Here is a 27811-nt window from a genome sequence, read left to right on the forward strand (position 1 = left end):
CATGTCAGCGCGCCGCGGGAGAAGCCGAGGTCGGAGGTGTTCGGCGACGTGGTGGATCCAGTGCCTTTCGGGCCCCTCAGCTGACCCGAGCCCTGTGTTCCCTCCCCCCCTGCAGACACATAGAGAACTGGCGCGGCCTGCACACGCTCAACGCCGTGGACATGGAGCTGTACACTGGCCTCCAGAAACTGTGAGTGCACCCGGTCCCCGAGGGGCCTCACAGGGCGGAGGAAGAGGGGCCGCCTGGCCGCCCGCCGAGGCTGGGCGAGGGCACTGCGGGGCCGCCGTCTCTCTCCCAGCAGAGTGGGCACCGCCCGCTGAAGATACGCGTGGGCCTCAGCGGCCAGCCCTCGCTCTCCCGCGCTGCGCCTGAGCCTGGAAGCGCGGGGGCCGCGTGACGTCGCAGCCTGTAGCTAGGAGTTTCGGGGCAGGACCCGAGCCCAGGTCCCCCAGGCAGGTGCTCTTTCTTCAGCCCTCTGCTTGACTAGTGGTCCCCAGAGCAGGAGATTCTCCAGCCGCCTCCTCCTCTGGACTTCATTGCTAGTGACTGGGGGTTTGGGGGTGGGGAGGGGAGGCACAGCAGGGGCCTGTAGTCACTGGCCACATTCTTAAGCAGGAGCCCCATTCTTGCACACTAACCAGGCTGGGTGGAGGACATCCACCGGCACTGCCCCCCAGGTCCCAGTGGGCTGTGAGCCCAGGTGCCCCCCCCAGCTCGGCGTCCTCAGTTGGACCACCCAGTGATACCGATGATGAAGAAAAGCCCTCGCTTCACTGAGGTGGCTGTGGGTCCAGTCTCGGCCTGACTTCCCGTCAACCTCAGCCCGGAGCAGATGTCCGTCTGCCCCTGAGAGCTGTGGATGACACAGTGTCCTAGAAGGCTCTGCTGACCCTCCTTCTCTCTCTCCAGGACCATCAGGAACTCAGGACTTCGGAGCATCCAGCCCAGAGCCTTTGCCAAGAACCCCCACCTGCGCTACATGTGAGTAGGGCTGGCTGTGGGCCGCGGGGGCTGGGCGGCTAGGGAGCGCGTGGTGGGGGGCGTCCTGGCCGGTGAGGCCGGAGGCCGGGGCTCGAGTCCCGGATTTGCCACTGTGCGCCCTGGGGCGAGTCCCTTACCTTCTCTGGGCCTCAGATTTTGCCTCTTAAATTGAAGGTTTGGGATATGACGATTTCTATGGTTCCAGTCGGAAGGAAGAGCCTAGTACCAGGGCTTAGACGGAGGGGGCTCTTGACCTTCAAGCTTGCTCACTTTTAATGATGAAGTTTTATGGGAACGTGAATGATAAGAAATTCCACTCAGATAGGTTGCGGATACTGCCCTTCAGAGAACATTTATAGGTCCCTGAGTGTGTGTGTGTGTGGTGGACTTGGGGTTGGAAGAAGAGGGAAGGCATGGCCCGACCAGACGCTATGTTGAAGTAGGTTCTGGGTTCAATGCAAAAGAGCCCAGGGGAGCAGAAACACCTGTATATAAGGTCACGGAGCTTTGGACAAGTTGCGGATCCCATGGCTCTGAGTGGGGTGGCTGCCTGTGCCCCCAGCCCCACCTTTTCCTCCCCTGGCCTGCGGTGTGTGACGGTGAAGGGCCCACCTCAGTGCTGGCTCTGGCTAGACCTGCAGGGCAGGATCACATGAACTTGGTGCCGCTTCTCCTAGCCTAGTCTGGGCTGGAGACTCTGGGGTTCGATGGAGAACTGCCATTTCCTGGGGAGACGGTGGGCTTGAAAGGAAGCTCAGGGTGGCCGATGAGGGGAAGTGCCAAACTACCGCACCTACAAGGCGCTTGCTGCCTGCCCAAGGATAGCGGCTGCCGTGGCCATCTGTCTGCTGGGCATGTGCCCCGAGAGCAGAGAGTCCACGGAGCCAGGGTGGTGGTGTCTGTCGTGTTAGGGGAGAAACAGTAACGACGTGCGGACGGGCCTTTCCTTGGGCCGCCTGAGAGTGGAAGGGCGGAGGCACTTTGCATCTGGTAAGGGAAGGGCAGCCGGGCTGGGCAGGAGCCTCATAGGAAGAGGCAGGGCATCCAAGGAAGCTCTCGGGAAGTGGCAGGGAGGGGCGGTAGAGAAAGAGCTGAGATCACGGAAAGCCGTGGTGGTGGGGTGGGCGGCCTCACCTCCAGGCCTCTGTGTGTTTTCCCAAGCACGCAGTGAGTTCTCGATAAATATTTTTTTATTGGTTACGGCCACCCCTGCCTCGTGCTGAACTTTCTTTCCTCCCTCTGGAAGTAGCACGGTGCGTGGCCGTTGCTCGGGGCCTGAGGTATTATTGGCTGCCGGGGACCGAGACCTCTCTTTCAACTGTCTCACCGAGGCGTCGCCCCCTGCCCTCGGCGGGCCTCTGGAGTGGGAATCTCCTGATGTGTGTTCTCTGCAGCTGGAGGCGCGGCCGGGGCCAGAGGAAGGTCTTGGACCAGATGTTCCAGGTGTTTATTTTATCAGGGATCTGAGTTTCATGTAAAATATCCCAGGGGAGGAAGCTTTGACCTTTGAGAAGTCTGCCTTTTATCTCACAGAAGGGCCACGAAGCTATTGGGAAGGCAGTGGAGGCCGAGGACCACATGTCCCCTCCGAGGGGCAGCCAGTACAGCATTCCAGCTGAGGGGCCAGACTTACTGTTTTGTTTTTATTTTTTTTATTTTTTAATAAGAAGAAGTGGAGGTCCAGCGCAACCTCTTAAGTGTTAAATCTTGGCAACTAAAAGTAAAACCTCTCAGCTCCATGGGCCAAACAGGCCGTCTCTGCGAGCAGAAGGAGACACATGGAGTGCTAGTTTGTGCTCTGGGGTCATACCTGGGGGAGAGAAGCTGCCAGCGTGGGAGACGCTCTATTCCCTTTGGGACAGTGGCTGGCTACTTGGGCCCTAGAGCCTTCTCGGACACTGTGTCACCCACAGCTCTCAGGGAAATCGTGGGAGGGCAGTCACAGCCTCGAGGCACGTCACGTTTCTCGGAGCCACAGCAGTGGGAGCAGGCGTGCTTCTCGGGTCACAGGTGTCCCTGCAGTGGGTGGTACTGGAACATGTCTTTGACTTACCCTTGAGGTTTCAGATGAGGGCTGTGACCCACCGTCTCTTGGGGATGATCTGCGGTCTGCTGGACCGTGGCCGTGACAGGCTGGTGGAGCTTTGCAGGGTTCCCAAGGCTTTGGGGGCAGAGCGTCTACTTGGAGAAGGTTCTGATGGTACCAGGGCGCCTCCCCGTGACCTTGGGCCCATTTTCTCCTGGACACATTGGCCAGCTCTTGCCAAAGTACTTGCTGTGAGCTCTAAAGGGACTGAGAGCAGGAAGGATGGGTGCCTGGCAGTCCCCTGCAGTTTGGGCCTGGCTGCACAATGGGGTGAACCGGATGAGCAGTTCGGTGTGAAGGGTTAGTGCCTGGCGAGGGGCTCTGATAACCCCTGGCAGGGGGTGGTCATCCAGAGGAGGCTGGGGCTCACAGACAGGGGTCGAGAGTGAGTCGTAGGCACGGCTTCGCTGACGGGTTTATTTATTCACTTTCCCATTCGTGAAGACACACCCCAAATCCAACTGAGTGAATTTCGAGCAGTTCCGGGACATGTTCTCCTGGCGAGTGGGCCAGGTTTCTCTGCCGTCTCACGGCATCTTCTATTTCTGTCCCCCAAATGCATTTACCAGTCTTCAGGCCCCAGCTGAGCAATCACAAGATGATCACTTACTCCGACACTAATTGCCGAGCCCTGGCGTGGCGGCTTTTTCTTGCTTTCTTTTCTTTTCTTTTTTTTTTTTTTTAGGGTGATGGCTGAGAAGTCTTTTCCTCCCATCTCTGCACAGAGTAAGAGGTAGGGAGTGGAACCACTGCCCCCCTTACTCATGTCAGGCTGTCCAAAGCGGTCTGATTGGCTCAGCTGTCCCCTCCCCGAGCCGCCGTGCTGCCGTTATATGATTCTTCCTCATGCCAGATGCGAGCCACGCTGTCTGCCACGAAGCGGGCTGGGGGCGAGGACGCCCGGGTCCCACTTCAAGGTTCATGAGTGACTGGCCATCTTCTCTTGGCTGCTTCAGTTTCCTTTATCTTTTATTGCATGTGACAAAAATGGGATTCCTACACATCAAGAGAAATCCTTTCTGAGAGACTGGAATATTCCTGACTCTTAGATCCTTTCCTTGACCTTAAGGGTTTCGGGGTAAGGATTCGTAAGGAGAAGGATTTTCTACATTGACACTTAGAATAGCTATTTGCCAACCCGTAAAATGGCATAATAATACAGTGATGCCTACTTTAGGGCCAGGGTGGGGTCCGGATGAAATGGCAGGCGCGCACACGGCCCTCAGCCCAGCGCCCGGCTCAGAGCTCGGGAATGGCAGTTGCCGACGATGATGGTGATTGTCGTTAGTGGTGGTGGTGAGGATGGACTCAGCGAGGTAGGGTGAGGTAGCCGCCACTTGGTTCTGGAAAAGCTGGATTTCTGTCCTATGCTGCAGTCCATTTTCTCTGGGGACTAGAACACTGCTATCCTCCATCTCTGGTGTCGTCCTTGAATACTGAGCAATAAACCGTGTTCTCCTCACTTAGGCCCTAGACTCTTTGTAGACCCCACCCCCCACCCTCAGTGCTGTTTGTTTCAAAAAGGACCCAGGCAATTGTAGGTGATGGGCTTACATGTAGTTTCCATCTGATTCAAGACCACGTCCACTGACACCGTTGGACTTGGACTGTGGGCTGCGTCCTCTAGCCCAGCCTCTGCAGCTGGCTCGTCGCTCCCTTTCGGGGGTTCATTTTCTCTAGTGTAGCTCGCACACTGTAGCTCCACAGTTGGGGACGTAGATGTCTGTCTAGGAACTGCACTCAAATGTGGTGTTTTCTTTCATCTCTGGAACACTTCATGGGTTTCACAGTGCTTTCGCCTGCCTGATCTCGTTTGATTCTGGTGCCATGCTGGGTGGGGACAGCCTTCTGTCGCAGCCCCAGAGACAGGCCCAGGGAGGGTCCGGCTTGTACCTACGGAAATAGAGCTGCCTCACTGCCCTCTGATTGCCTTCCCGGGAATCTTTCTGCTCTTCCTCCTAGGTCAAAAGGGGCAATGTTTTTCACTGAAGCAATTTCAAAAAGTTATTAAGATGTTTAGAAAATTGCATTAAAAAGGCCAGCATCGGAAGAGAAGAGGGAAAGGCTAGTAGTATTGATTGACAACTTACCAGGTGACAGGGACTGTGCTGGTGCCTTTGCAGATATGCGCTCACTCCTCCCAGTAACTGAAGCGAGGGTTCTCCTGTGCCCATTTCTCAGACGAGAACCCTGAGGCTTGGAAGTGATAACTGAATTCCCTCCAGGTCACGTGGCAGTTAATGGACCAGCCAGGACTTGGCCTCTGATCCTTTTATCTCTGAATTCCATGTACTTTTCAGCATCCCAGGCATTTTTGTTTCTGTGTCCAGTTTTCACAGAAAGAGCTCTTTATGGGAGGGGTGGGGGTCTTTACGGTTTTATTAGAGAGCCTCTGTTTCCCCTGGGCATTTAGCACCAGCCATCTTCAAAGAGCTCTGTCGAGAAAGCTCTATTTAGTTTCTTTTGCTATTCAGGTCAAATCCTGTAACAACAGTTACATTACAACCTGAATTTCTTTATTATAAAAGACTTCTTAGCATTAGCCTATGGCCCACTTACTTCCAAGAATATGTAATGTAAGATTCTGGCAGCCAAAAGAATTTATTTAATCCCTTGGAGTTGTTGTTGTGGGATCTCTCTCTGGTGTTCAGTTTCTTGCCTTTTCCCCAAAAGCTCTGCATGCCATGTTACTTCTCTCCTAAGCAAACACATGCTTGATCTTCAGCTGAGAGAGTTGGCCTGGAACTCACCTTTGTGGGCGTGTGATGGAGTGAGGAGGGTGAGTGTCCTGATTTGGGCATCATGTGTCAACTGCGTGATGTTCACAAGGAGAGAGAGTCAGCGACATTGGGCGGGTAGGAGAGAGGCAGCAGCCAGGGTCCCAGACCCTTGAGGACATGGATGAGAAGGCAGTACATTTTCCCTGAGATTGTTGGGGTGAAAACCTGGCGAGACTGGCTCATTATGTATTGTAAATTACTCAACGCCTTTTCTCCTTGAAGTAACTTCCCCATTCTGGGTTCCAAGACAATGGGTAGCTATCATGTCAGCAGGCTTTTGCCCTCTGCCTTCCCCTTAACCTCTGCACTGAGACTTTTCTCCAGGTCCCACAGGGATTGGTAACTGGCATGCTCGTCCCCTCCCTGCTTCTCTGTATGCGAGTCTGTGTGCAGGACTCAGCCATCGAGCACGGTGTAGCTAACCGTCAGGAGCGTGGGCTTTGGAGACCAAGTCCCAGATCTTCCACATCCCGCCGTGACCTTGGGAAGCTGGTGAACTTCTGTGAGCTCTGAAGGGGCGGTAAGAGTTCCTGCTTCACAGGCTTGTTCTGAGCCTTAACCAAGATGACGGTTAAAAAGTGCTTGAGACAGCGCTTTACAAGAGACTCAGTGTATTTTTGCTCTTATTAATGACTTCTTCCCAGCTTGTTGGTCTCCAATTTCACAGAATTATAGATAAGTAGAGCTGGAAGGGGCTCTAGAGGTAACTCCCCAAATTCATATTTCCGTTCCCGCTCCCATCCCTGCCCTTCAGACTCATATGTTAAACTGTCGCCTTGATATTTCTACTTGGGTGGCTAAGATAACATCAGACTTAACTTGGCCAAAGCAGGATTCTTGATTTCATGCCACTGCCTCGCTCGAAACTCGTTTCCCCTCAGTGCTGCTGGTTTTTTTCTTAGAGGTTCCGTCCACCAGATCATTCAGGCCCGAGCTCTCCTCTCCCCTCTGCCTCCCTCCTCCGCTCTCCCACCATGGCATCCGTCACGTCCCGGGGACGTTCTGTGTCCGTCCCTTCTCACGCCCGTACGTAGCGTCGTGGCCCACGCCGCCATTGCCTCCTTGGCTGTGTGGTGGCAGCCTCTCTCTCGCCTCCACGTCTGTCCCCTACGTGCCATAACCGGCACGGTTGTCGGAGTGGCGTCGCCCCACGCAGGTCCGATGGCGTCGCTTCCCGCTCCCGCCCGCGGCGCCGTGCCACGGCCGCAGGTTTCCACGCCCCCCTCTGCCGCCCTCACCCTCTCCGTCGCCCCCTTGCTCTCTGCCGCGGCCCGTGAAGGCTCTTCCCCACTTGACCAAGCCGAGCGACGCTCCCTCGGAGTTTCGTACTTGGCGACCCATCGACCCAGGCGGGTCGTCTGCCCCCAGTCGGCCTGGTCGGCGCCTCTCGCCCTTCCCTCCGATGTCACCGGCTTAGCGAGGCCTCTCTGGCCACCGGTCTTAGCGGCACTTCTCCTTTCACACCAGTCCTTCTTACATCGTCCTGTGGCTTGATAGTTTCCCCGGCCCTTTAGGACCGTGGGCTGTCTGAATGTATCTCATTCAGTTATTTGTTTAATTCTCCATAGTCCGTTTCCTCAGCACGATCTCATGGGTGAGAGCTGGGCCGGGACTGGAACTCAGGTCTCGGTGCAGTCGGTTTGACATCCTTTCCGTCAGCTCGTCCTGTTGACTTTTCCTCGGTCCTCTCTGGCGAGAGCTCCGCAGACCCCTGTGTGTGGCAGACACATGACAGCCCTGTTTCAAAAAAAGGACATGCGGGCAGACAGCACGTGCGAAGCGTCGATGCGTAACACCGATATCATAACAGTTACTAACAGGACAGAATCATATCGTGACATCGCTCTGCTGAATGTCACGTGGAAATGCACGCTGCCGGCAACTCATCTGTATGAGCTCCCTGCTCATGCCGCCCTCCCCACCTGCTCAGAAGCTTCCGTCAAGCCCGGTGCTCGAGCAGTTGCCTCTGACTGCACCCTGTCAATCAGCCTGGCTATTTTGATAGTTAAGAGAATGTGCTCTTGGACCACACTGCCTGAGTTTAAATTCTGGCTCTCTCATGTATGTCTATATATCTGGGCAAGTTACATAGCACATCTCCACATCTGTGCCTTAAGCTCCTCGTTTGGAAAATGGGGATAATATGGCTGTTAGTCAGATTAAATGGGTTAATGCATGTGAAGCATTGCGAAGAACGTCTGGCCCATAATAAGAGCCCAGTATATCTCAGCTGTTATTGCCGAGTCATTCTTTAAGCAGCATTGTGACTGATAGTTGCATTCTCCGTGTGCAGTTGAAAAACATGTGGAGACACATGTATTATGACTCTCCTGTGACCTCCATGAACCACCCCCACCCCTTTAAAGTGCTGCATGCTGCAGGAGATTTATCCATGTATGAGGTGTGGTTTCGCTCCTTCCAGAACTTGCCATCTATTTGGGGAACCCAGATCCTTGACAAAGACAGAACAGTGGCTCCTAATATATATATATATTATATATATACATAATATACATATATTATATCTATATAATATACATATATGTATATTATATGTAACATATAATATATAATATATATAATATAACATGTAATACATATGTGTGTTATTGTACTATATATTATATAATATATATAACATATATAATATATATTATATGTATATATTTCTTTTGAGAATCAGGTTAAAGCTGTGGAATTTCTTCTTATAAATTTCCCCTACACACAGCATATTTTTCACAAGTTTTCAGGGACTTCCTTTGGACCTTGAATTAAGAACCTTGTCCTCTCTAGGCCATCCTCGAGAGTAGGAGAGGTGTATGGTGTCTGGGTTGCATGGTTTATACCTAGTAAGTCTCAGCGATTTATAAAATACTATTTTAGATGTGACAAATGAGATTTATATTATGCCATATTTTCATGGGCATAAAAGAATGCCTTCATACTTTATAATCTCTGCTGTGGTTAAGATAAGTCAGGAGTATACTGGGTATGGGATTTCCTTTTAGGGCGAAGAAAAAAATGTTCCGAAACTGATATGGTGATGCTTGGGCGACTTTTGACTACATACTTTAAACGGGTGAATCATATGGTTTGTAAATGAGATAGCAGTACCGATGAGTGTGCGTGTGTACGTATGTGTGCACGTGTATGCGTGTGTGTGCATCCTTTGTCCCTCCTCAGCAGAAGCTTCGAGAGCCTGTGTGAGGTCCATCACGTCTCTTTGCCCTCTGCCACGGGACAGAGCGTGTGTCACCGTTCCAGACAGAGGCCGTTCCATTAGCTCGAGTCTCCCTGGGCAGAGAGACGATGGGAACCAAGCCGCAGCTGACCTCCTGTGGACATGTGTATGAGACAGAAATAAATGTTTTCTGTGGTTAAAAAAAGAAAAAGATAAGCCAGGAACGACAGTGGCTGTAGCCAGTCCACAGTAGCTCTTGGTACCTTACCTGTCAGTCATCCTGCTCCTTTCGCTTTTAGTCAAGAAAGAGTCTCAGAACGCACGTGAGCGGGAAGCTATTGCAGACATGGCTTTGAACCTTCTCATATTTATGCATATAAAGAAGTAAATTATTAGGAAGTGGTGGCTGTTTATTAGAGGTTGTGGGTTACTTGCGACTCAAGCTCACACCTTCGACACACCACTCAGATGCTTTACGCTCTCCAGTCTTCCGGTGTAAGGCAGTGGAAGGGCCACTGGTTTAGATGGTGAGTGTGACTGTCTATCAGAAGTGTGCTGGCGTGACTGAGGGCGCTTCACGGAGGAGGCGACAGTAGGGCGGGCTTTGGAGGAGGTGAGAGTCGGTGGGCTGGATTGGTGGGCTGGATCGGTGGACGGGTCGGCCCACTTATAATACAGGGGCTGCTGCTCACTGTACCAAAAGGCTGATGAGCTTGGCCTTTTCCTACTTGGAATTCCTCCCAGAGCTGTTTAGACACATGTTCATGGTTCCAGGCCGCTGCGTCTGACCAGCAGGTAAACTTGGAAGGAATTCCACGGGAACAGGGTTTGGAAATGGAGCCATTTGTCCGTGCAGTAGGATGTTCACAGATGTAACGATTTGGGAGACTTGAGTCAGGACTGTCTGCAGGGGTGCGTCTGGATGGTGCCGGGAGAGGAGAAGATGCTCGACTTTGAGTCCGCGTGGGTGTGGGAGGCTCAGCACCTGCGCGGCTGCTGTGTTTGAGAGGTGACCGCACCTTGCACGTCACTTGCTCTTTCTCTGCAGTGTTCTGTGACCTGGAGGGTCTGCTTAACCCCTTTAGTCCGTCTCCGCATCTGTAAAATGAGACGGTGCTGTTAATGGCTCAGACCTGTCCTCAGAGCATTTGGGGCAGTTCTTCCTGGATGGAGGGTATCATCTATGGCCATCTACGGCCAGCCGTCGTCAGCTGACGTGGGCCCTTCCTTCCCCCTCCCTCCCCGAGGGGCAGTGCCGTGAGGTCCAAGGACCCAGTGTCAGCGGAGCACTAACGATTCGCTAGGCGTTTGTCCATGCACTTTGTCATTTTATGCTCGTAGTAGCAAGTGGGCACAATTGTCATCCCCATTTTGCAGATGGAGAATTTGAGGCACAGAGAGGTAAGTGACTTGCCTAAGTCTACACAGCTACTACGTAGCAGAGAAAGAAGCCAACCCTCCATGGGCCGCCTCCAGAGCTCCAGAGCCCGTCCTCTTAGGGACTCTCCCGTCGGTGGCTGTGGCCAACTCAGGTCCAGCCTGGGCTGGTGTCAGTTCTCCAGAAACCAGCCGGACAGTTGGGGCAGGCGGTAAGCTTCAGAGCAGTACTTCTCAGATTGGGGGACGTTGTAGGAGGAGGACCACGGGGGTGGGGGGTGACGAAGGGCGTGTCTGCCTCTAACTCCCGCTTTACACCTGGTTGGCGGCAGGGTCTAGGTGAGTGGGCAGTGCTCTTGGTCTGTTGAATGACACTCAGGTGAGCCATTCACGGACGACCACAGAGAGGGGATGGTCAGCAAAGAGAATAGAGGCAGACGATGGAGCAGGCGCAGATAAATCCACGTTTACCACGTGTGGGTGTGAGAACGGCAGACCTGCCACACACCTGTCTCCAGGGCGCATGGGGCCGCTTTCCACGTCACCAGCCCTGGCCGTCTTTGACCTGAGTGCTAGACAGGGCCATGTCTACAGGTGACAGGCCTCATTCCAGAATCTGGAGGTGGGAGCGGGGTGTGGAACAGATCAGAGGAACCGTAAGGCCCCTTCCCGCACGTGTCGTGATTTTGTGCCAGTGTGCGCAGCTTCACCGCCTGACGCCTCCTGTGGCGGTATTCCTGCAGATGCGCTGGGTCCCTGTGATCATCCCACATCCCAGCCGCCGTGACATCTGATGACACCAGGCAGAGCCTTTGTTGTTCCTCCTCTAAATGGATCCTGTTTCTCTTGAATCCAAAGTATGGTTTGTGCCCTAGAATTCACCAGGCTCTGGAATTTCTTAGCCTCCTTTTATTTATCTGCTGCCTCCAAAGAAAGCTAATTCTAGTCCACACACACCCTCGGTCTCCTGGGCGATTGCCACTCCAGGACCCTGGAAAGTATCTCTGCAACTTGTTCCCCAGTGAGGCAGGTAGCAAGGTTCCTGAATTGAGTTTCTTTCTTTTTTTTTTTTTTTTCCCTCATCCCTTTTCTGTCTCTCCTCCAGACTCCCTGTGATCCTAGAATTACTCTTGTCCAACCTGATGATTTCTTTCTGTTCACTCTGTTTTGTGGACAACAGTCTGATCCACCCAGGGAAGACCCAACACGGCCCGGGCTGTGTGGCCACGCACCTCACTCACCAGCCAGCGCATTTGTGGGGTATTTTGCAGTTCTCTTTCTTAGTTGAAGCCGTCCACTCACTGAAGAGGCTCTGTTCTTTTTGATTTGGGGAGTGTCCATTCTCTAGGATCCTCTGGACTGAACTTTAAGAATTTTCTCGTAACCTTGTCAGCTTTGCCCTTCAAAACCGAAGTGTGATGCTGAGTGAACACTGTGGCCTCCGGGCGGCGTGTCCCCTGGCCTGGAGATCCATCCGATCCTGCGCCCGTATTTTCCAGCCCGTTTATTCTCAGCTGATTTTCTCCCCCCACCCCCAAGACTTCATTGCTTCCCGTTTGTCCCCATCTCTTTTCTCCGTTTTTCTTGTTAAGGACAGATTTAGAAAATGAGATTAGCCTCGTGGCTATTTTGGAGTCGGCATTAATTCTCTTCCCTCTCCATTCCTTAGGCAGGCAGGCAGCCTCGTGTCTCTCCCTCCCTCTTCTTGATGGACTCGTGAAAGTCTCTTTCATTCCCTGGTTAACCCCTTTGTCGCTTGGGGCTCGCCTTGGTCCTGAGCGGCCTCCGCCCTGTCTGGGTGGTCTTCTAGGGGACACAGCCATTGTGACTGCTCTGGGTTGGGGGCGGAGGCAGTTACTCTGCAGTGGGATGGGGACTGAGGGCTTCCAGGGAGCAGTTAGCAAAGGCAGGGGAAGGGGGATGGCAGCAGGGAAGGTCCCCTGCATGACGACAGGCACCGTGAAACCTGAGTGGGGTCGGAGGAGTTGCGTTAAAGAGATGCGGTGGGGGAGTGCGTGGCGGGGTGCCGGGCGCGGACCGTTCCAGGTGGCGGAGGCCGTGTGCTGTGTGTCCAGTGAAGGAGAAAGTACGGCGTGTTTGGGGGACCACAGGCCGCCACCGAACCTGGAGTCAGGCAACAACATAACTCTCCACCATCATCCTACGCCGTGACCCTGGGTTAGACGTTCAGCTTTCGGGGCCCTTAGGTTGGTCCTGTGATCTGAAGCGTCTCTTGGTGAGGCAGCAGAGCCCTGAGGAGAAGCCGGGCGTGTTAGGGGCGTTGGGGCTGTAGAAGGACAGGGCCCCCCTCCCCCCGGTGCCCCATCTGCTGCCAGATGGTCGGTGCCTGAGGCCTCCGTGCCTCCTTCCAGAGGGAGCCTCGGTGCTTCCCTGGCCGGGGCCCGGCCTCTCTTCCGGCCAGTGTCCTCGCGCTCGCCTAGAGCAGCTTCTCCATCCCACACGTTTGCTGTGCAGCCGGCCAGTGGGCCGTTCAGGCATTCCCCTCTGATTCTCCTAAATGTGCCCACAGTGCCCTTAGCTGAGAGCCGGGCTCCCCGCCAGGCAAGCACCCAGCCTGACAGAGGCCTCCGTGGGACGGGCTGGGGGCCGTCCTAGTTCTCCACCGGCACCTCCCCCCCACCTCCGCTCGGTTCTCTGCTTCCGCTGAGCGGACTTCCATCCGCACTTGCAGCGAGCGCGCGCACGTGCGGCCTGCCCTCCCGGCCGTCGTCTGGCCGTCGTCTGTCCTGGTCCCTGTGGAAGGCCTTCGCCCAGCCCCCGTCCCCCGTCCTCTTCAGTCAGCGCTGCCTCCTTCCAGCTTCAGCTCAGGGCTCTGCCGGAGCGCCCCACACCCCGCCCCCGCGCGGCCCCATCACTTCCTTTGGGTGCCTCTTCCTTCTTCCACTGCCCTTGTTCCAGGAAGTTTACACACGGATTTGATAACTGTGCTTTTAATTATGTGCTACGTGCAGTCCCTCTTGGGCTGGAAGCTCCCTGAGGATAGGCATCTGACCTCTTTGCCACCTGATGCCCGGCACTCGGCAAGCCCTGGCACGGGGTAGACACGCCAGTGGGGGGACAGACGGGTGGACGAGTCGGTGGAGGCGCCGTGTGGCCGTTGGTTCCCCTTTGCTCTGGGTAGACCTGCAGCCGGAAGGCTTCCAGCGAGGGGGACGTAGCCGCAGCGCACGAGAAAGTAGGTTTCTGCCTTCGAGGGACTGAACGACCTGTGCTCGCCGCGCCCGGTTCTGTACCTGGTTCTGTTGCTGCTCCCCAGAGCCGGGTGTCCCAGCAGCGCCTGCTCCCCGGGAGAACTGAGGGGGGTGCCCTCGCCACCCACCCACCCCATGCCTTTCTCCAAAAAGGAAAGGGCACCTCGGTCCTCTTGTCCTCTTCCACGTCTGGGGTGAGCCCAGCTGTGCCCCAGGGGCCGGCAGCTCAGCGTCCCCAGGTGGCGGGGGGCTGCCCCTGTGCGTGGCGCTGTCCGTCTTCAATCAGGAGCCTCCTCCGGTGCCAGCAAGGGCGGTGTTTGCGGAGAGCGACCGTGTACTCATTTATTGTGTGGAAAAGAAAACAAATTAAGGCCTTGTAATTATACACTCAGGCGTGTGCTTAAATAAAGCTTAAGGGGTCGGAACTCCATTTAGAATATTAATAATTGCATTCCCCAGCCCTGATCCCAGCAGCTTTCTGTCTGTCTCCTCTTTCCCTCTCCTCCATTCTCCCTTCCTCCTAATCCTCTGTCTCTCCCCAGCGCAGTCTCTGCTTGGACCGCAGTGGTCTCTGGACAGCCTCTCTTGCCGGCTGTGGCCAGGCACACGTGGGAGCCCACGGTGGTCTTTTCAGAGATCATCTACGGTATTTATTATGTGATTTCGCAGGCACGGGGCTGTGCTAGGATGCTCCTGCCCTGCCCACCCTCCCCCTTACTTGGTTAAGTGTCGAGAAGGGGCAGGAGTCGGGCAGAGCTGGGCTCCGCCAAGCAGCCGCGAGGCCTTGGTCGAGTCGTCTCATCTCTCTGAATGGGACCTTTCCTCTGGCGAGACAGCCTCATTGGCTCGTGTTTGGATGAGATAACGCATTTGCAGGCCTGGCACATGGCAGGTTCCTTACAGATATTTGCTCTGTCTTTTCTACAACTCTAAATCAGACAGGAATTTTAGAGTGTCTGATTTCTCTTGTCCTGACTCAGTCGTTCATCGATGTGCCTAGAACATGCCAGGCACCTGTTAGGTCTCCCTAAGCGCCTCTAAAATGAGTGAATGTGTCTGGGACCCCGGAGGGAGACCGCGTTGGTGTGCCTTCGTGAAGTCCCACCGACCTTTCCCTGAGCACTAGAGCCAACGTGCCCATCGTGCTTCTCAAACCACTGTTCAAAGGTGCCGTCGCACTTAATATGCAGTATTAAGACGAAGTAGTGATCACTCTTATCCCCATTTGTTGCTGAGGAAGCAGAGTGCATTGCCTGAGGCCACTTCACAGAAGCAGTGGACTACGGACCAGGGCCCAGGTCTCAGACTCCAAGTCCGTCATCTTTCCGGCCACACTGGGCTGTTTCCTGTGTCATTGCCGACACCCGGGAGCGGATCACATGGCTTCTGGACCCTGGATCTTAATGCTGCTTCCACTAAACGTGGATCAGTTACCACCTGGCTTTTCATTTTAAGTTCCCTTTCCTGTGACATGGGAAACACATACGAACACTGGTTTTACATTCGGATATTGTTAGGTTCAAGAGCTCTGTTGGGTGACTGTACTGATGGTGCTATGGTGGGCCTTGTCTAATGTGGGTAACAGGTGCCTGGACGTGTCCCCCGTGGCCGGCGCCGTCGCTGGGGCTGGGGGAGAATGGGGCCACTAAAGCGGGACCTGGTGCAGTGGAGCTGGGACGCTCAGCCTTCCAGTCACGTTGGGAAGAGAAAATTCGCTTTCTTAGACCAATGATGCCAATACGTATTCCGGAGACGCTGGGGAGGAATTCGGAAGGGGCAGGTCTTAAAGTCGCCCTTGGTGTAAGACACGCAGCATTCCACAGGAAGAGGGAGACAACTCAGGGGCCGTGTCTGTGTGTACGCACACGTGCACGCACCCTCGCAAGCGAGCGGGAAACGAAGCCAGAGAAGACGAGAAGAAACGTCGATTGTGTTGTCCTCGCTGCTAGGCACTCTTCCAGCAGCGGTCCTCCTCGAATAAGCGGTATTCAGCCGGTTTTACAAATGAGGATATCCAGGGCTGAGAGAGGTTATGAAACTTGTCCAAAGTGACACAGCTCGCGATATGGATCCCTCTGTGAAGAACTCCTGTTCCTTCTGTTGCATCGTGGTGTGAAGACCTGTTCACCTCTCTGAGCGTGGTCAGGAGCCCAGCTTTCCTGAAGGAATATTGAACAATGGTCTCACTACCGCTGTTTTTGCTTATCCAACTCAGCTTCCATGTCCTCCTCCCTGGGGGTTCAGCACCATGGCCAGAGCTCAGGGGGCCCAAAAAGAGAGGCTTCCATCATCACTGCAGCTGCTGGCAGCTGACCTGTGTCCTTACGTGAGTGCCGGGTGGCATGCTAGAAGAACCAAGCACACGTAGGGGACAGATGGCCTGCTCTCTGCCCACCCGCCCCGTGGGGTCCAGAAAAGAGCAGGGGAAGGGATGTGAGAAAGGCCTGCTCCTCCTGGAGGGAAGGAGACTGCGGTTCATGCGCTGGCTTGCCCTGAATGGGGACTGTCTGCGGCCAGGGCCTGGGGCAGGGGTCTGAGCCAGAGCGGCGTTCCTCCTGCAGGGGTGGGGCTGCCAGGGCCTGTTGTCCGGGACTGCCGTGCCCACCTCTTTACCAAGCTGGCTCTGTTTCTGGTGACTCGGGCCCCGAGCAAGGGGATGTGTCACGGCTTCTTCACAGGACTACTCTGGGGCGGCCAGACTGTGGGAGAAGCATGACAGGTGGCCGAGTTATGGTGCGGGACGGCCGTCCTTCGTGATGGTATGCGCCTCCCTTCCTCCCTCCCTCCGCCTCGACAATGTACAAAACAGAGTCCCCAGATGGAGGTCAAGACACCTTCCGGCTTGTGTGTCAACACACACACAGAACACAACACACACGCCCCGGCGCACACTGTAGTGGTGTGTTGGGGTGTGGGTTCCGGAAGCAGCCACAGGGATTCAGGCCCTATTTTAATGTTACCAGCTTTGTGACCTCGAACTAGTTACCTCACCTCTAAGCCATGGATTTGTTATCTGTAAAATGAGACAAATCGTAACAATAAAATGGACCATAAAAGGTTTTTGGGAAGATTCAGTGGCCTGATATCTTTAAAGCAGATACTGATTAGTTCCTAACAGGCACTCAATAAATGTAACTCGTTTTTATGTTTCTCAGAAAATTATTTCTATATCCCGGTTTTCTTTAGTTTATTCACATGATTATTGTTAATGATTCTGGGAAAATCCCCATAGCAGCATAAAATAATTAGAAGTTAATTAATTGTTTGCACTTGTGTTCAAAGCGCAAGGTTTTAAATTAAGTTCAGGTCAGCCATAGCCGCGCTGGTGTGAGAGAATTAGTTGAGCTTGGCACCCTGTCCAACGCCAGATTTGTGAAGTTCGGTCCCTTCAGTGAAATGTACCTGTGTGCCTTTCCTTAACGACGCTGGTGGCCCAAGTGCAAACTGTGCCTTCCGCTTCGTGAGAAGAATGCGGAGCAGAAACCCAGTTCACGAACCCTGGTGGGCTCGGGCACCCCGAAGCAGCAGCCTTCGCCCGGCGCCCGCATTCTTTCTCGTCCTCTAATTTCTCTAAGTCTCCGTCCAAAGTGCCTTGTCCCTGGAGACGCGTGCCCTCCCACACCCGCGTGTAGTCCATTCGCACGCAGCCCGGGGAGGGCGAAGGAACAGCTCCTTGAGGATCTGCATGGAAGGACGTGGCGTGGGGCCGGCCCTGGGCGCCCTGTGTTCAGCGTGAGAGAGGATTCTCCACTCACCCCCTCTCTGCAGCAGCCTCTGTGGACTCTGCCAGGTCTCTGCGGGGGAGAGGCCGCGGGGAATAGAGCGAACACTGCTTTTCCCAAACATTTTGCGGAATTGGACAACAGTGACCAAAAGGCTGTGCGCAGCATAAATTGCAGAAAATAGTGGTGTAATGACATTGTTTGGTGAATAAATTAAAACCCTGAGTCATGAGGCCAATAACAGAGAGGGAAGCGGAGCAGTGTAATTAAAAGGAGAAAAGAGATGTTTTCAGCTGACACTGTAAGTGAGACCTAAACGGGGGTGGGGTGGGCGGGTGGGGCAGCTGGCTCCTTCCCATGGCTGTGGCTCAGCAGGGCGGACGCGGCTGTTACTGGCAGTCAGGGAAGGGGAGAAAGGCCAGGGCTTACGAGGCCGAGGAGAGGAGAGTAGCGACATGGAGAACTTAGTGGAAGCAAAGTCACGTGGGCTTTGGAAGTAAGGGCGGCCGTGGGATCTGAGCCCTGCAGCGCCTCAGCGTAAGCCACCTGGGAGAGGCCTGTGAGCGGGCACAGGAGAACCCGGGGAGGGGGACGGTCTGGAGTGGGGCCGGGTCTCCCTGGAGCCCTGGGCTTCCGGGGATGGCTCGCCACGGTCTCTGGTGCCTGTAGCTCTGGACCTTCTGATACCGCCCTCTGACCTGCCCTTTCTAAGGATCAGAAACGACGAGATATTTTGGAGAGGGGCCGGGTGCCCTGGGCCAGCTGAGGTCATGGTATAGGGGCTGTGGCCAAGACGACTGCGTCCCACCTCCCTGTGGAGCGAGCAAGGGTTCAAGACTGTGGGGAAGTTCAAATTCTGAGCCACAAACGAACCTTTTAGACAGGTCTCCTCCCCTAGATTCTTCCAGAAACAGACTTTATGAACAGATCTCCATGAAGGAACATGTCTCGTTGACCCTGTACACGAGTGCCTGGCCTTGACCAGGTGCCAGGTTAGTACGTGTTGAGTGAGGGGCTGGAGAGGGCCTTTCCATATAGGCAAAGCTGGGATGATGCTAAAACTCATTCTGTTCAGAGAATTTGCTTATCTCTTGTGTTCTGTGCTGTAAACCAACACTTAGAAGAGCATGTGGTGCATAGTAGGAATTTAGTAAAATGATTGTCCTAACTCGGGACACGTTTGAGAGTGAAAGGGGGACTAGCAACAGATGTGAACTGGGGCCCTCTGGGCAACCAGGCCGCCTGTCAGCAGTACTTACTGAATGGCGAATTGATCTGGTATCCTGGGGACTATGTAGAGGAGAGTAAAAATTTTACGGATTTTGCCTCCTTTAATCAAACTGCTTCCCTTTCTCCTTGGGCTCATTCAACAAATATTTACTGAGCACCTACTATGTGCCAGGTAGTTTGCTTGCATCAGGGATGCAAACGGAGAAGCTGTGATTTTACTCTTAGGACGCCTACTGTTTAATAGGAAGCCAGACTGTTGACAGACAAATTACCTGACAGTGTGACAAGAGCCGAACCGAAGGAATGGACAGAGTGCTCTGGGAGCACGTGAGGGGGAAGAGCGGTGGTCTGGGGGTGACGGTCGTGAAGGCTTCTCAGGAGGAGTCACAGCGGATAATTAGGAATTTGCCAGGAATTCTGGGAGGAGCCGTAGGGTCAAGGAAGGCTGTCAAGGGCAGAGAGCTCAATCCAGAGCAGCTCAACAACGCCATGTTGCTGGATGCTGGGAGCAGAATTGTGACTGGGACAGATGGGCCCTTGGTTGCGCAGATTGCGTGGACCGTTTGCCATCAGATATATCGTCTAATCCAGCAGGGGTCTGAGGGGGAAGTCAGCATGGGAGAACAGAGCCTGGAGGAGGGGCGTCTGCCCCAGACGTGGACGGCGTCTCTCCTAGGGGCTGGCCCCTGGCAGTGCCCCAGGCAGGGAGAGAGGCTTCCCGACACCCACGTGGGCTGTGAGCGGGGCCTGGCTACCCCTCTCGTTGTCAGGTACCTTTCACCCTGCTGTCCTTTCTCTGCCATTGCTGCCTGGATGAACAGCGTGGCCGCAGGACTTGGCGAGGGCAGCAGCTGTTCGCGCGTGTGCAGAGGGGAAGTCTAGACACCTCGCCGGTCCACCGGAAGCCTCGGGACTGGGAGGAAGAGGCTGGATGCGAGGCGGTGCGCAGACAGGAAGCCAGAGCAGGAGGAGGGAGCAGGGCGTCGCGTAGATCAGGCCCATCTGCCGCCCCATCCAGAACTTTTGAATGCGAGATTAAAATATTCCTCATTATTTTCCTTGGATGAGTTTGCTATCCTGATGATATTAATTATTCTTAAAGGTCAACAGCACTCTTTCGAATCCCCTTCTGTTCTATCATGTAATCAGTTAATTAATTGGAAACCATTTAGCAGTGTCGGCTGAGCACGTCGTCTGGTTCTGTTGCTCCTGCGGCGCCGGTGCCCTCCGTGTGCTGTTTCCTCCCAAGGACTTGGGAACCTGGACGTGGCCGCCACCCGTCATCCCCCTCCCGCCCCTGGGGGATCCTCCCCTGCCCCCGCCGTGAGCTTCATTCACAGTTGCTTTGCATGTGTCCTCCAGCGTTTCCCTTTGTCTCCACGCGTAATAGCAGCTCGTCGCGGAGTGCCTGCAGGCGATGGGCACCGTGCGGGGCCTCCGCGTGCACTGTGTTATTCTCACTGCCAAATGAGTGCCCCATTTCAGAGGAGACAAGGCTGAGGCTCAGCGCCGTGAAGTGGGCCGTGCAAGAATCGCATAGCGAGAAAGTGGCCACGCAAGGACGGGGCCTCCCAGAAGTCTCATCTCCTCGTGTGCTGTGGTGCTGGTGCTTCAGAGCGTCTGGAAGGGGAGACCTGGGCTGTCTGGGTCAATAGGGTGTTACTAGGATGTTTGGTCCGAGCGCTACTGGTTCGTGACGGGTGCACGCATTTGATGTGAAGTCAGAGCCCCGTTGTTTGTCTGCACTTCCGTTTTGCTCACTGTCTCTAACACCTGTTGTCCGCAGAGGGGATTCCTCAGTAGCTTGAGAGCAGCGTGCACGTGGGAAGCCGTGCTCGCGGGTTAGAATCCCCCCAAGCCCTGAACATGCCCAGGGCTCCCCGTGCCCACGCTCAGTGCCGTCACAGCAGAGGCCGACCTCCCCTGGACACAGTGGCAGCTCTGCGGCCCATGTCTCCCGCCCGCATCCCTCCTGGAAACTGGCTCCGGGATGCTCCAACCTGGATGTGTTATTGTGTTTGTGACCCACCGGGCCCCTCCCTGCCAGGGGTCTGGTCCGTCGCGGCAGGGGGGATGTGTAGGTCATCTCTGCTTGTCGGCTCTCTTCACCAATCCCTGCGGGCTCCATGGTGCTGGCGGATGGAGCCCCTTCCTTTCTGTCCTTCACACGCGGGCCCAATTAGGCCGGGGGACACAGTGGGAAACTTCTCAAGTTTCCCTTTCAGAGCCCAGATTTCAGGTCCTCCCAGGTGGGGGTGGGGAAGGCTTCCCAAATTCCATATAAGAACGGAGGGAGCCCGTCCACATGGAAGTGACAGGCGGGATCATTGTGAGCGCAGGAGATAGGGCCTGAGTGACAGCTTCTCCTGCCGCTACTGGTCGTAAAGGACACAGTTTGCTGGGGTTCAGTTCCCGGTCCCTCACCCCACGGACACAGGGCCACTTGTCCAGCACCCTGCTCCGTGATCTCCTCTCTGTGAAGCAGAGACAGTGATGCTGGTGGTAGCACATCCCCCAGGGGTGGTCGTGGCGTTTAAGTGAGCGCGTGTGTGTAAAACCCTTAAAGAGAGCTGGTCCGGAGCCGTCGCGGTGTGTGTAGCTTCTCTCACTGCTGCCACCCCGAGCAACCTGGTGACCGCGACAGCCGTGCGCTGAGTACCTGCCATGTGCCGAGCACTGTGTCGGCCACTTGACACATGTTAATTCCCCGTAATCCTTAGAGCTGCTTCATGAGGCTGATACCGTCGTCTGTGTTTCTGCGGCGGGATGAAGAAACAGACCCAGAGAGGCTCCGTAGCCTTCGCAGGGAGGCCGCGCGGTTTGGGAGGCTGGAGCGCGTCTGCCTGGCTCCGAAGCTCGTGCTCTCTACCGCCGCACGAGCAGTTCTCGCTCTCGGCCCGCGTCGGCGTCCTCGGGACGGGCTGACACAGCACCGAGCGCTGGGCTCCGCCCAGAGCTTGTGGTTCGGCAGGTCTGGGTCGGGTCCCGAGAAAGTGTACTTCTAACGAGTCCTCAGTGATGGCGATGCTGCTGGTCAGGGGACCACACTTTGAAGACCTCCGCCTGCCCTGCAGGATGGGGACGTAACGAGCTCTCCATCACACCGCCTGCCTGGGTTCTCCCTGCGACGTCGGTTGCTCATGCGCTGCATCTTAAAAATTAATCTGTTCGCTAGTTCTTCACGCGATCCCCATGACGAGTCCCCTGCTCAACCCTAGCAGATGAGAAGGCCCCAAATACCAGTGGCATTCACGTTCTAGAAGAGAGGCGGAGTGCTTCCAGCTACGGCCGTTCGGATCCACAGGCTCTGGGGGAGGGACAGGGGAGGCCTGAGTGGCTGTGTTCAGAGGCCCCCGAAGCCCTCAGGCAGCTGCCAGCAGAGTCGCCTCTGTTCTTCCCTGGCCGCTCCACAGAGTGGCCTCAGTTAACCTTTTCATCCTCCTCTACGACGCTGTGCTCTAAGCTCCGAGAAAAATACCTCAGGCCATGGGCCCAGCGCTTCGCTTCTCAGCTAATCTTCTGACCTCCAGGGGACCCCTTTTTGGTGACCAGGGCTGTGGGCCTCCCCGGCAGGCCAAGAGCATCGTTTCTCCTTGAGTGTGGCTCTGGCCCGCAGAGGCTGTGTGTCTCTCACCTCCCCCCCCCCCCCACACACACCCCTCAGCCATCACTGAGGCTATGCCTCTGCTCGCCGGGCTCCCCAGCCCCATCTGGGTCACACTCGTTTGTGTGGATGCTCTAGTCTTATCTCCATCACCTTTTCTCTGCTCCTCATCTCCTGGCCTGTGTCCCCTACCGCAGTCTGGACCGCTCTCGCTGCCATCTGTAAATTCTAGCCCCCTTCATCCTCCAGGCTCAGCACAGATGGAGTTCAGAAAGGCCTCCATGGGTTCCCTTAAAATAGTCTCCAGTGGTGAACCCAGGCCCTGCAATCCTGCTGGAGAGGGGCAGGGAGCAGACAGGTTCACCCTGTCGATGCGGGAGGCACGTTGGCAGCAGCGTCCCAGCTTGCTCATCGGGCCATTTGCCAGCACTGTGACGGCCCTTCTGCAGACCACCTAGTGGCGCCTCCCAACTGGCAGTCCTCTACCAAGTTCCAGACAGGGACTGCTGAATCCCCTTTCCAGTTATTAATAATGGCACTTGCTCCCAGAAGCCCTTGCAGGAGTTCTTCAGCTCTTTACAGAGTCTCTCTTCATGCCTGGACACACGATGCTTTCACTCTCATATATGAATGATTGTCTAGTCTTTCAGGACAGAAGGATTTAACAGGAACCACAGTAAACTCATCAGGAACACAGCATTCCACTGACTCACTGGTTGCAGAAGTGTGGCTCCCAAACCAGCCACCTTACTGTACCCCAGGAATTGGTTAGGAATGCAAATTCTGGGCCAGACCTACTGCACCAGGAGCTCTGGGAGGCATAGTCTGGCCGGTTTCTAGGAGCTCCCAGGTGATTCTGACACCCAGAGGTGGAGAACCGCCCCCCCGCCCCCCCGCCAGGTGCTTTCCTCACCCCACCCTTGGCCTGTGTTGCCACCAAACGCTCATCCTGCAGGAGAGGTTAAATGCAGAGTTGGCCAGTTGGATTTCTTTATAAAACGGCCCAAAGCAACTTTCTGCTTACAATTTTGCTTTTTTAAGAGAGCCGTAGATTTTCCTTGAATCCCAGGAGTAGCTCTCAGAACGAGGACAGGTGCCTGCTCCAGCTAACAGGTAATTAGCAGAATTGCTTTCCGTATCCTGAAGACAGATGGGGCGCTCCACCCTGCCCGCCCCACCCCCGACAGCCCGCCCCGGCCGGGCTCAGGTTGTCCCAGTCCTGACAGTGCCCTGGGCAGACGCCTCACCAGCCCAGGGGTGTGGCCCGCAGCCAGGTCCACCTCTGACTCCTTCCTTCCTCAATAACTCCTGCTTTGCTTTTAATCAGGAATTGCGCAGTTTCTTGATTTTCCCTCAGATGATCTCTGTGTCTGTTTCTCTCTTGCTGTAACAGCTCTTGAGTAGATGTGAGTGTGATGCTTTGGCACCATCAGCATGTCATCGCTCATGCATGGGAACCTCTCCTGGGCCGTGGGCGCCCCGGGCCTGGCCTGGCCTGCTCTGCCCCTGGGTGGGCCACTGGGCCCAATGTTAGTCAGGCCGTGCCAGGCTGTGCCCCCTGGGGCTCCAGAGAGAGCTCACATGCTTCAGGGCAATTAGCTTTTGGTTAATTTGTCTGAAAAGAAACTCCCAGGAGCAGAATCCCCCAAAATAGCCTCAGTAACATTCAAGGTCTGGTGTGAAGCAGATGGCGTGAAGGAACAAAGCTGACTCTGAGGCCTTTTCGGGGCCTCGCATGTGGTGACTACTCGGATGCAGGGGGATATCTGACCACACCTCTGACCCCCAGGGCTCATTTTCCCGCAGGCTCCGCCCCAGCACGGAGAGGTGGGCTGGGACGGGCAGGGGCACAGATCCCAGCACATCCCCCGGGGAGCAGGTGCTGCCTTGCCGCATTAAAATGGGTTTCCATGTTATTTTGTTGAACTGAGATTTTGTTGATGCTCGAATCTGGGGGCTTCGCCTGGGCCTCTGGTAATGTGTTCAGTGCGCGTGGGCCTTGCTGCAGCTCCGGTGGTGACTGGAGATGGCCAGATAAGGGGAGAGACGCCATGCGCGGACAGTGACAGACTGCATTTGTCAAGGCTTTGTGCCGGCTGCTCTCTGTGTCCCTGTTTCATCCTCGCCACAACGCGGAGGAACATGCCCTCGTATTGTCCCCCATTCACACACGAGCAGACTGAGGCACAGAGAGGTGAAACAACGTACCCGGGGTCACAGCACGGGCGTGACAGAGGTCGGATTGGCATCCAGATCCACGCGATGCCGAAGTGCTGCGGGCATTCAGTCGAACTCGCTGCTCCTTTATTGAGCACTAACTGTATTCTAGGTGCTGTAAAGGGTGTCGGACTGGAAATGCATGGTTCTTCGCCTTCGAGAAAAACAGTCTGATGGGGGAGGCCCACACATGCACGGGTGTCATTCAGAGCTGGGCGTCGGAAACGTGGACTGTAGTTGAGGCCCAGGCCACATGCGGCAGGAGACAGAGGATGGAAAGAAGCTTTGGGTGGCAGCTGTGCCCGCGGGGTGGGGAGCGACGGCATGAAAGGTGCAGAGAGCATCAGGTGCAGTGGTGCGGAGATGAGGGGCCCCGCGGAGGGGGCCCTGCAGATGCAGCCATCGCTGCGGGAGCGTTCCGTTCGTGGCGGGTCTGGGGGGTTACGGCGAGGAGGACGAGGAGCGGGGGAGGGCGGTGGGAGGTGAGAATATACAGGAACAGGAAGTCGAGGTCGTCACAAGGAAAGACTTGAGCTTCAAGGTGGAGTCTGGACTTGACTAGGTGGGCCATGCCTTCTGCAGCCGGTGCCCGAGTCTAACCTCCCATGGTCCGGCCCCGGTCCTTCTTCATTCCTCAGCACGTGGCAAGTCCTGTTCCCTCTTTTCCTTATCGTCCTTACTGAGCTGCTTCTCTAGCCAGAGAGGACACCGACAGCTACTCGGTGGTGTAACAGCACACGCGGGACAACTCGAGTGGCTCCTTTCCATACAGCAGGTTTTGCACGGGTTCTGAGACGGCCGGGTTCTGAGACAGATTCGCAACGAGGAAAGGACATGGGATTTTTGTGTGGGGGCGGGGAGACTCGAGGTTGCATGTCTCCACCTGTCGACTGCCCCTCTCCACTGACCATCCCAGGCGGCGACTGGCTTCTACAGATGGTCCAGTGCTGCTCCATCCAGTACGGCAGCCTTGGCCACCCATGGCTAGCGAGCACTTGAAATGTGGCCAGTCCAAACTGAGATGTGCTGCGAGTATAAAATATACATGATTTTAGATACGTGGTTCCAAAAAAAGAAAAAAAAAAAACGTACCTCAGTATTTTTTTTTTTTTATATTGCTCACATGTTGAATTGATGGGTTTTGGATATAATGGGTTAAGCAAAATATCTTAATTTAACTAATTTTGCTTCTTTCATTCTACCTTTTCATATGTGACTACGAGACCATGTTAAATAGCATATGCGGCTCTCATCACATTTCTCTTGGCCAGTGGTGGGCTAGACCAGGGATCGGCACATTTTTTTTTTTTTCTGTGAAGTGCCACATGCTAAATATTTTAGCCCACGCGGGCCAGTCAGCCTCCGTTGCAGCTCTTCCCGTCTGCTGCTCTAGGACGGAAGTGACCTTTATTAGTTTCCTGTTGCTGCTGTAACGAATTCCCATGAACCGTGTGGCCGGAAAGCACGTGTCGCTTGTGTCGTACGTCCGTGGACGAGAAGTCTGACACGGCCTCGGTGGGCTTCAGTCTGGGCGTCAGCGGGGCCGTGGCCCCTCCCAAGGCTCTCGGGGACACTTCGTCTCCCCGTCTTTCCCGGCTTCGAAGGCCACCCCCAGCTTGGGCTCGAGGCTCCTCTTCCATCTTCACGGCCAGCACGTCACACCTCTCTGTCCTCGCTGCCACGGTCACATCTCTCCCTGACTTTCTCCCTGCCTCCCTCTCCCACTGTTAAGGGCCCTTGAGACTGATTTCACTGGGGCCACAAAATAATGAAGGATGATTTCCCCATCCCAAGGTCCATTCTTTTACTCACATCCGCGGAGTCCCTTCTGTCATGGAAGCTGACATAGCCACGGTTTCTGGGGAGTAGGATGTGGACGTCTCTGGAGGACTGTTACCCACCCTGAGCGGGGCCGTGGACAGCACACAAAGGAACGCATGTGACTACACGTTCCTAGAAAACCGTTTTCACGCAGGCAGACTGCTTGCTCGCAGAGCCCTCCTCTAGACCACCAATGACTCTGCATTAAATCCAACACGTGGGCTTTTCCACTATCCCAGGCAATTCTCAGACACTCAGCTCTGACACTGTCTACCCAGAGAAAGCAACAGACGTCGTGGGTAATGGGCTCAGTCCCACCTGACGGCCCTCCACTTCAGCTGCCAGTCGCAAGCCCAGGATGCTACCTGTGCTCCTGACCGATGGGCTGTGAGTCAGAGGTCCCCATGACTCTCTCCTCTGGTTCGATGCGTAGCTGGAGCAGCTCACAGGGCTCAGGGTCTCTTTTGCTCACTAGATCAGTGGCTTATTACAAAGGATATTAGAGGATATACATCAGTACCAGGTGAAGGGATACGTAGCGGGAGGTTCAGAACAGAGGCGCCTTTGTCCCCGCGGCGTTTGGGGCCCAGCACAGGAGCACTTGGGGTCACTCTGCTTCCCCAACGTGGACGCCCTCCAAACCCCTTCCTTCGGGGTTCCCGGGGAGGCTTCGTCGCATAGTATGACGATGAAATCGTTGCCCACTGGTAACTGATTCAACCTCCAGCCCCTCTCTCCTTCCCAGAAATCTAACCCTCTCCTCATTCCGGTTTCCCTGGCAACCAGCCCCCTATCTTTAGGTGATTTCCAAAAGTTACCTCATTCTCTGAGGCGATTTTATGAACCGAAGACAAGGGACCAACCATTATGGCAACAGATGCTCCCATCGGTCTTAAGCTCAGGAAATTCCAAGGGTTTGGGGAGCTCGAGCCAGAACCATTGACAAGGGTCAAACATATTTCTTATCATTCATAATCATCATTTCTCTAAGTATGTTATGTGGGGTGATTTCTTTGCTAGACTCTCCATGAAGAAGGTTCTGTGGTTGAATAGGTTTGAGAGACTCAGTAAGACAAATTCTTCTTTTAGCAAAGGCTCTGAGAAGTTCTGAACTGTAACCCTGTTTAATTTTGTTTCGTACGACATTTTTCAAGCAACGTGAATTTTCCCCCTTTTGTAATACCATCCACACTCTGGATTCTTCAGAACGTGCCCTGGGAAACCCTGGCCTAGCCCAGCACAGGGCCTCGCAGGAAAGCTGCCTCCAGTCTCCTGATCGAAGGTCAAGACACCAGTCACGTCACTTGAGATTTGATTAGAGAAAGCATTTTGGCTTCATTAAAGTTCGTTAAATGAGCCATCTAGTGTAATTTAGCTGAATAAAAATGGCTCAAATGGCTTTAACCCCCACCCCCTTTCAGAACAATTTAATTGAGGGAAAAGCAAACATATCGGTGATGTAGAAGGATATTTTTTGGCCTTCAAGGGGAACATTGGGCGGCAGCACCTGCTTCCTTGGTACAGGCACTGGATTTGAGGGAGTTGGCTCGTGGGGCCTCGCCGGGGGCTGGCAGCCGGCCTTGGTGACGAGATTGCCCA

General features: G+C 54.9%; 1 protein-coding gene across 11 annotated transcripts in view; it reads left to right on the forward strand.

Annotated features, from left to right (window-relative positions):
• Nucleotides 1-27811, forward strand: part of NTRK3 (neurotrophic receptor tyrosine kinase 3) — a 426694-nt gene that overhangs the window by 166273 nt on the left and 232610 nt on the right. For all 11 annotated transcript variants that reach the window (XR_004954339.1, XM_036231977.1, XM_036231978.1 and 8 more), the window contains 2 exons: nt 116-190; nt 911-982. Coding sequence is in view for 10 of the 11 variants with exons in the window: in XM_036231977.1 (XP_036087870.1) it covers nt 116-190; nt 911-982 (147 nt within the window). In the remaining variant the exon portion in view is untranslated. The remainder of the gene's footprint in view (nt 1-115; nt 191-910; nt 983-27811) is intronic.

This window comes from Rousettus aegyptiacus, unplaced genomic scaffold, assembly GCF_014176215.1.
Source record: "Rousettus aegyptiacus isolate mRouAeg1 unplaced genomic scaffold, mRouAeg1.p scaffold_m13_p_14, whole genome shotgun sequence".
NCBI classification, from domain to species: Eukaryota; Metazoa; Chordata; class Mammalia; order Chiroptera; family Pteropodidae; genus Rousettus; species Rousettus aegyptiacus.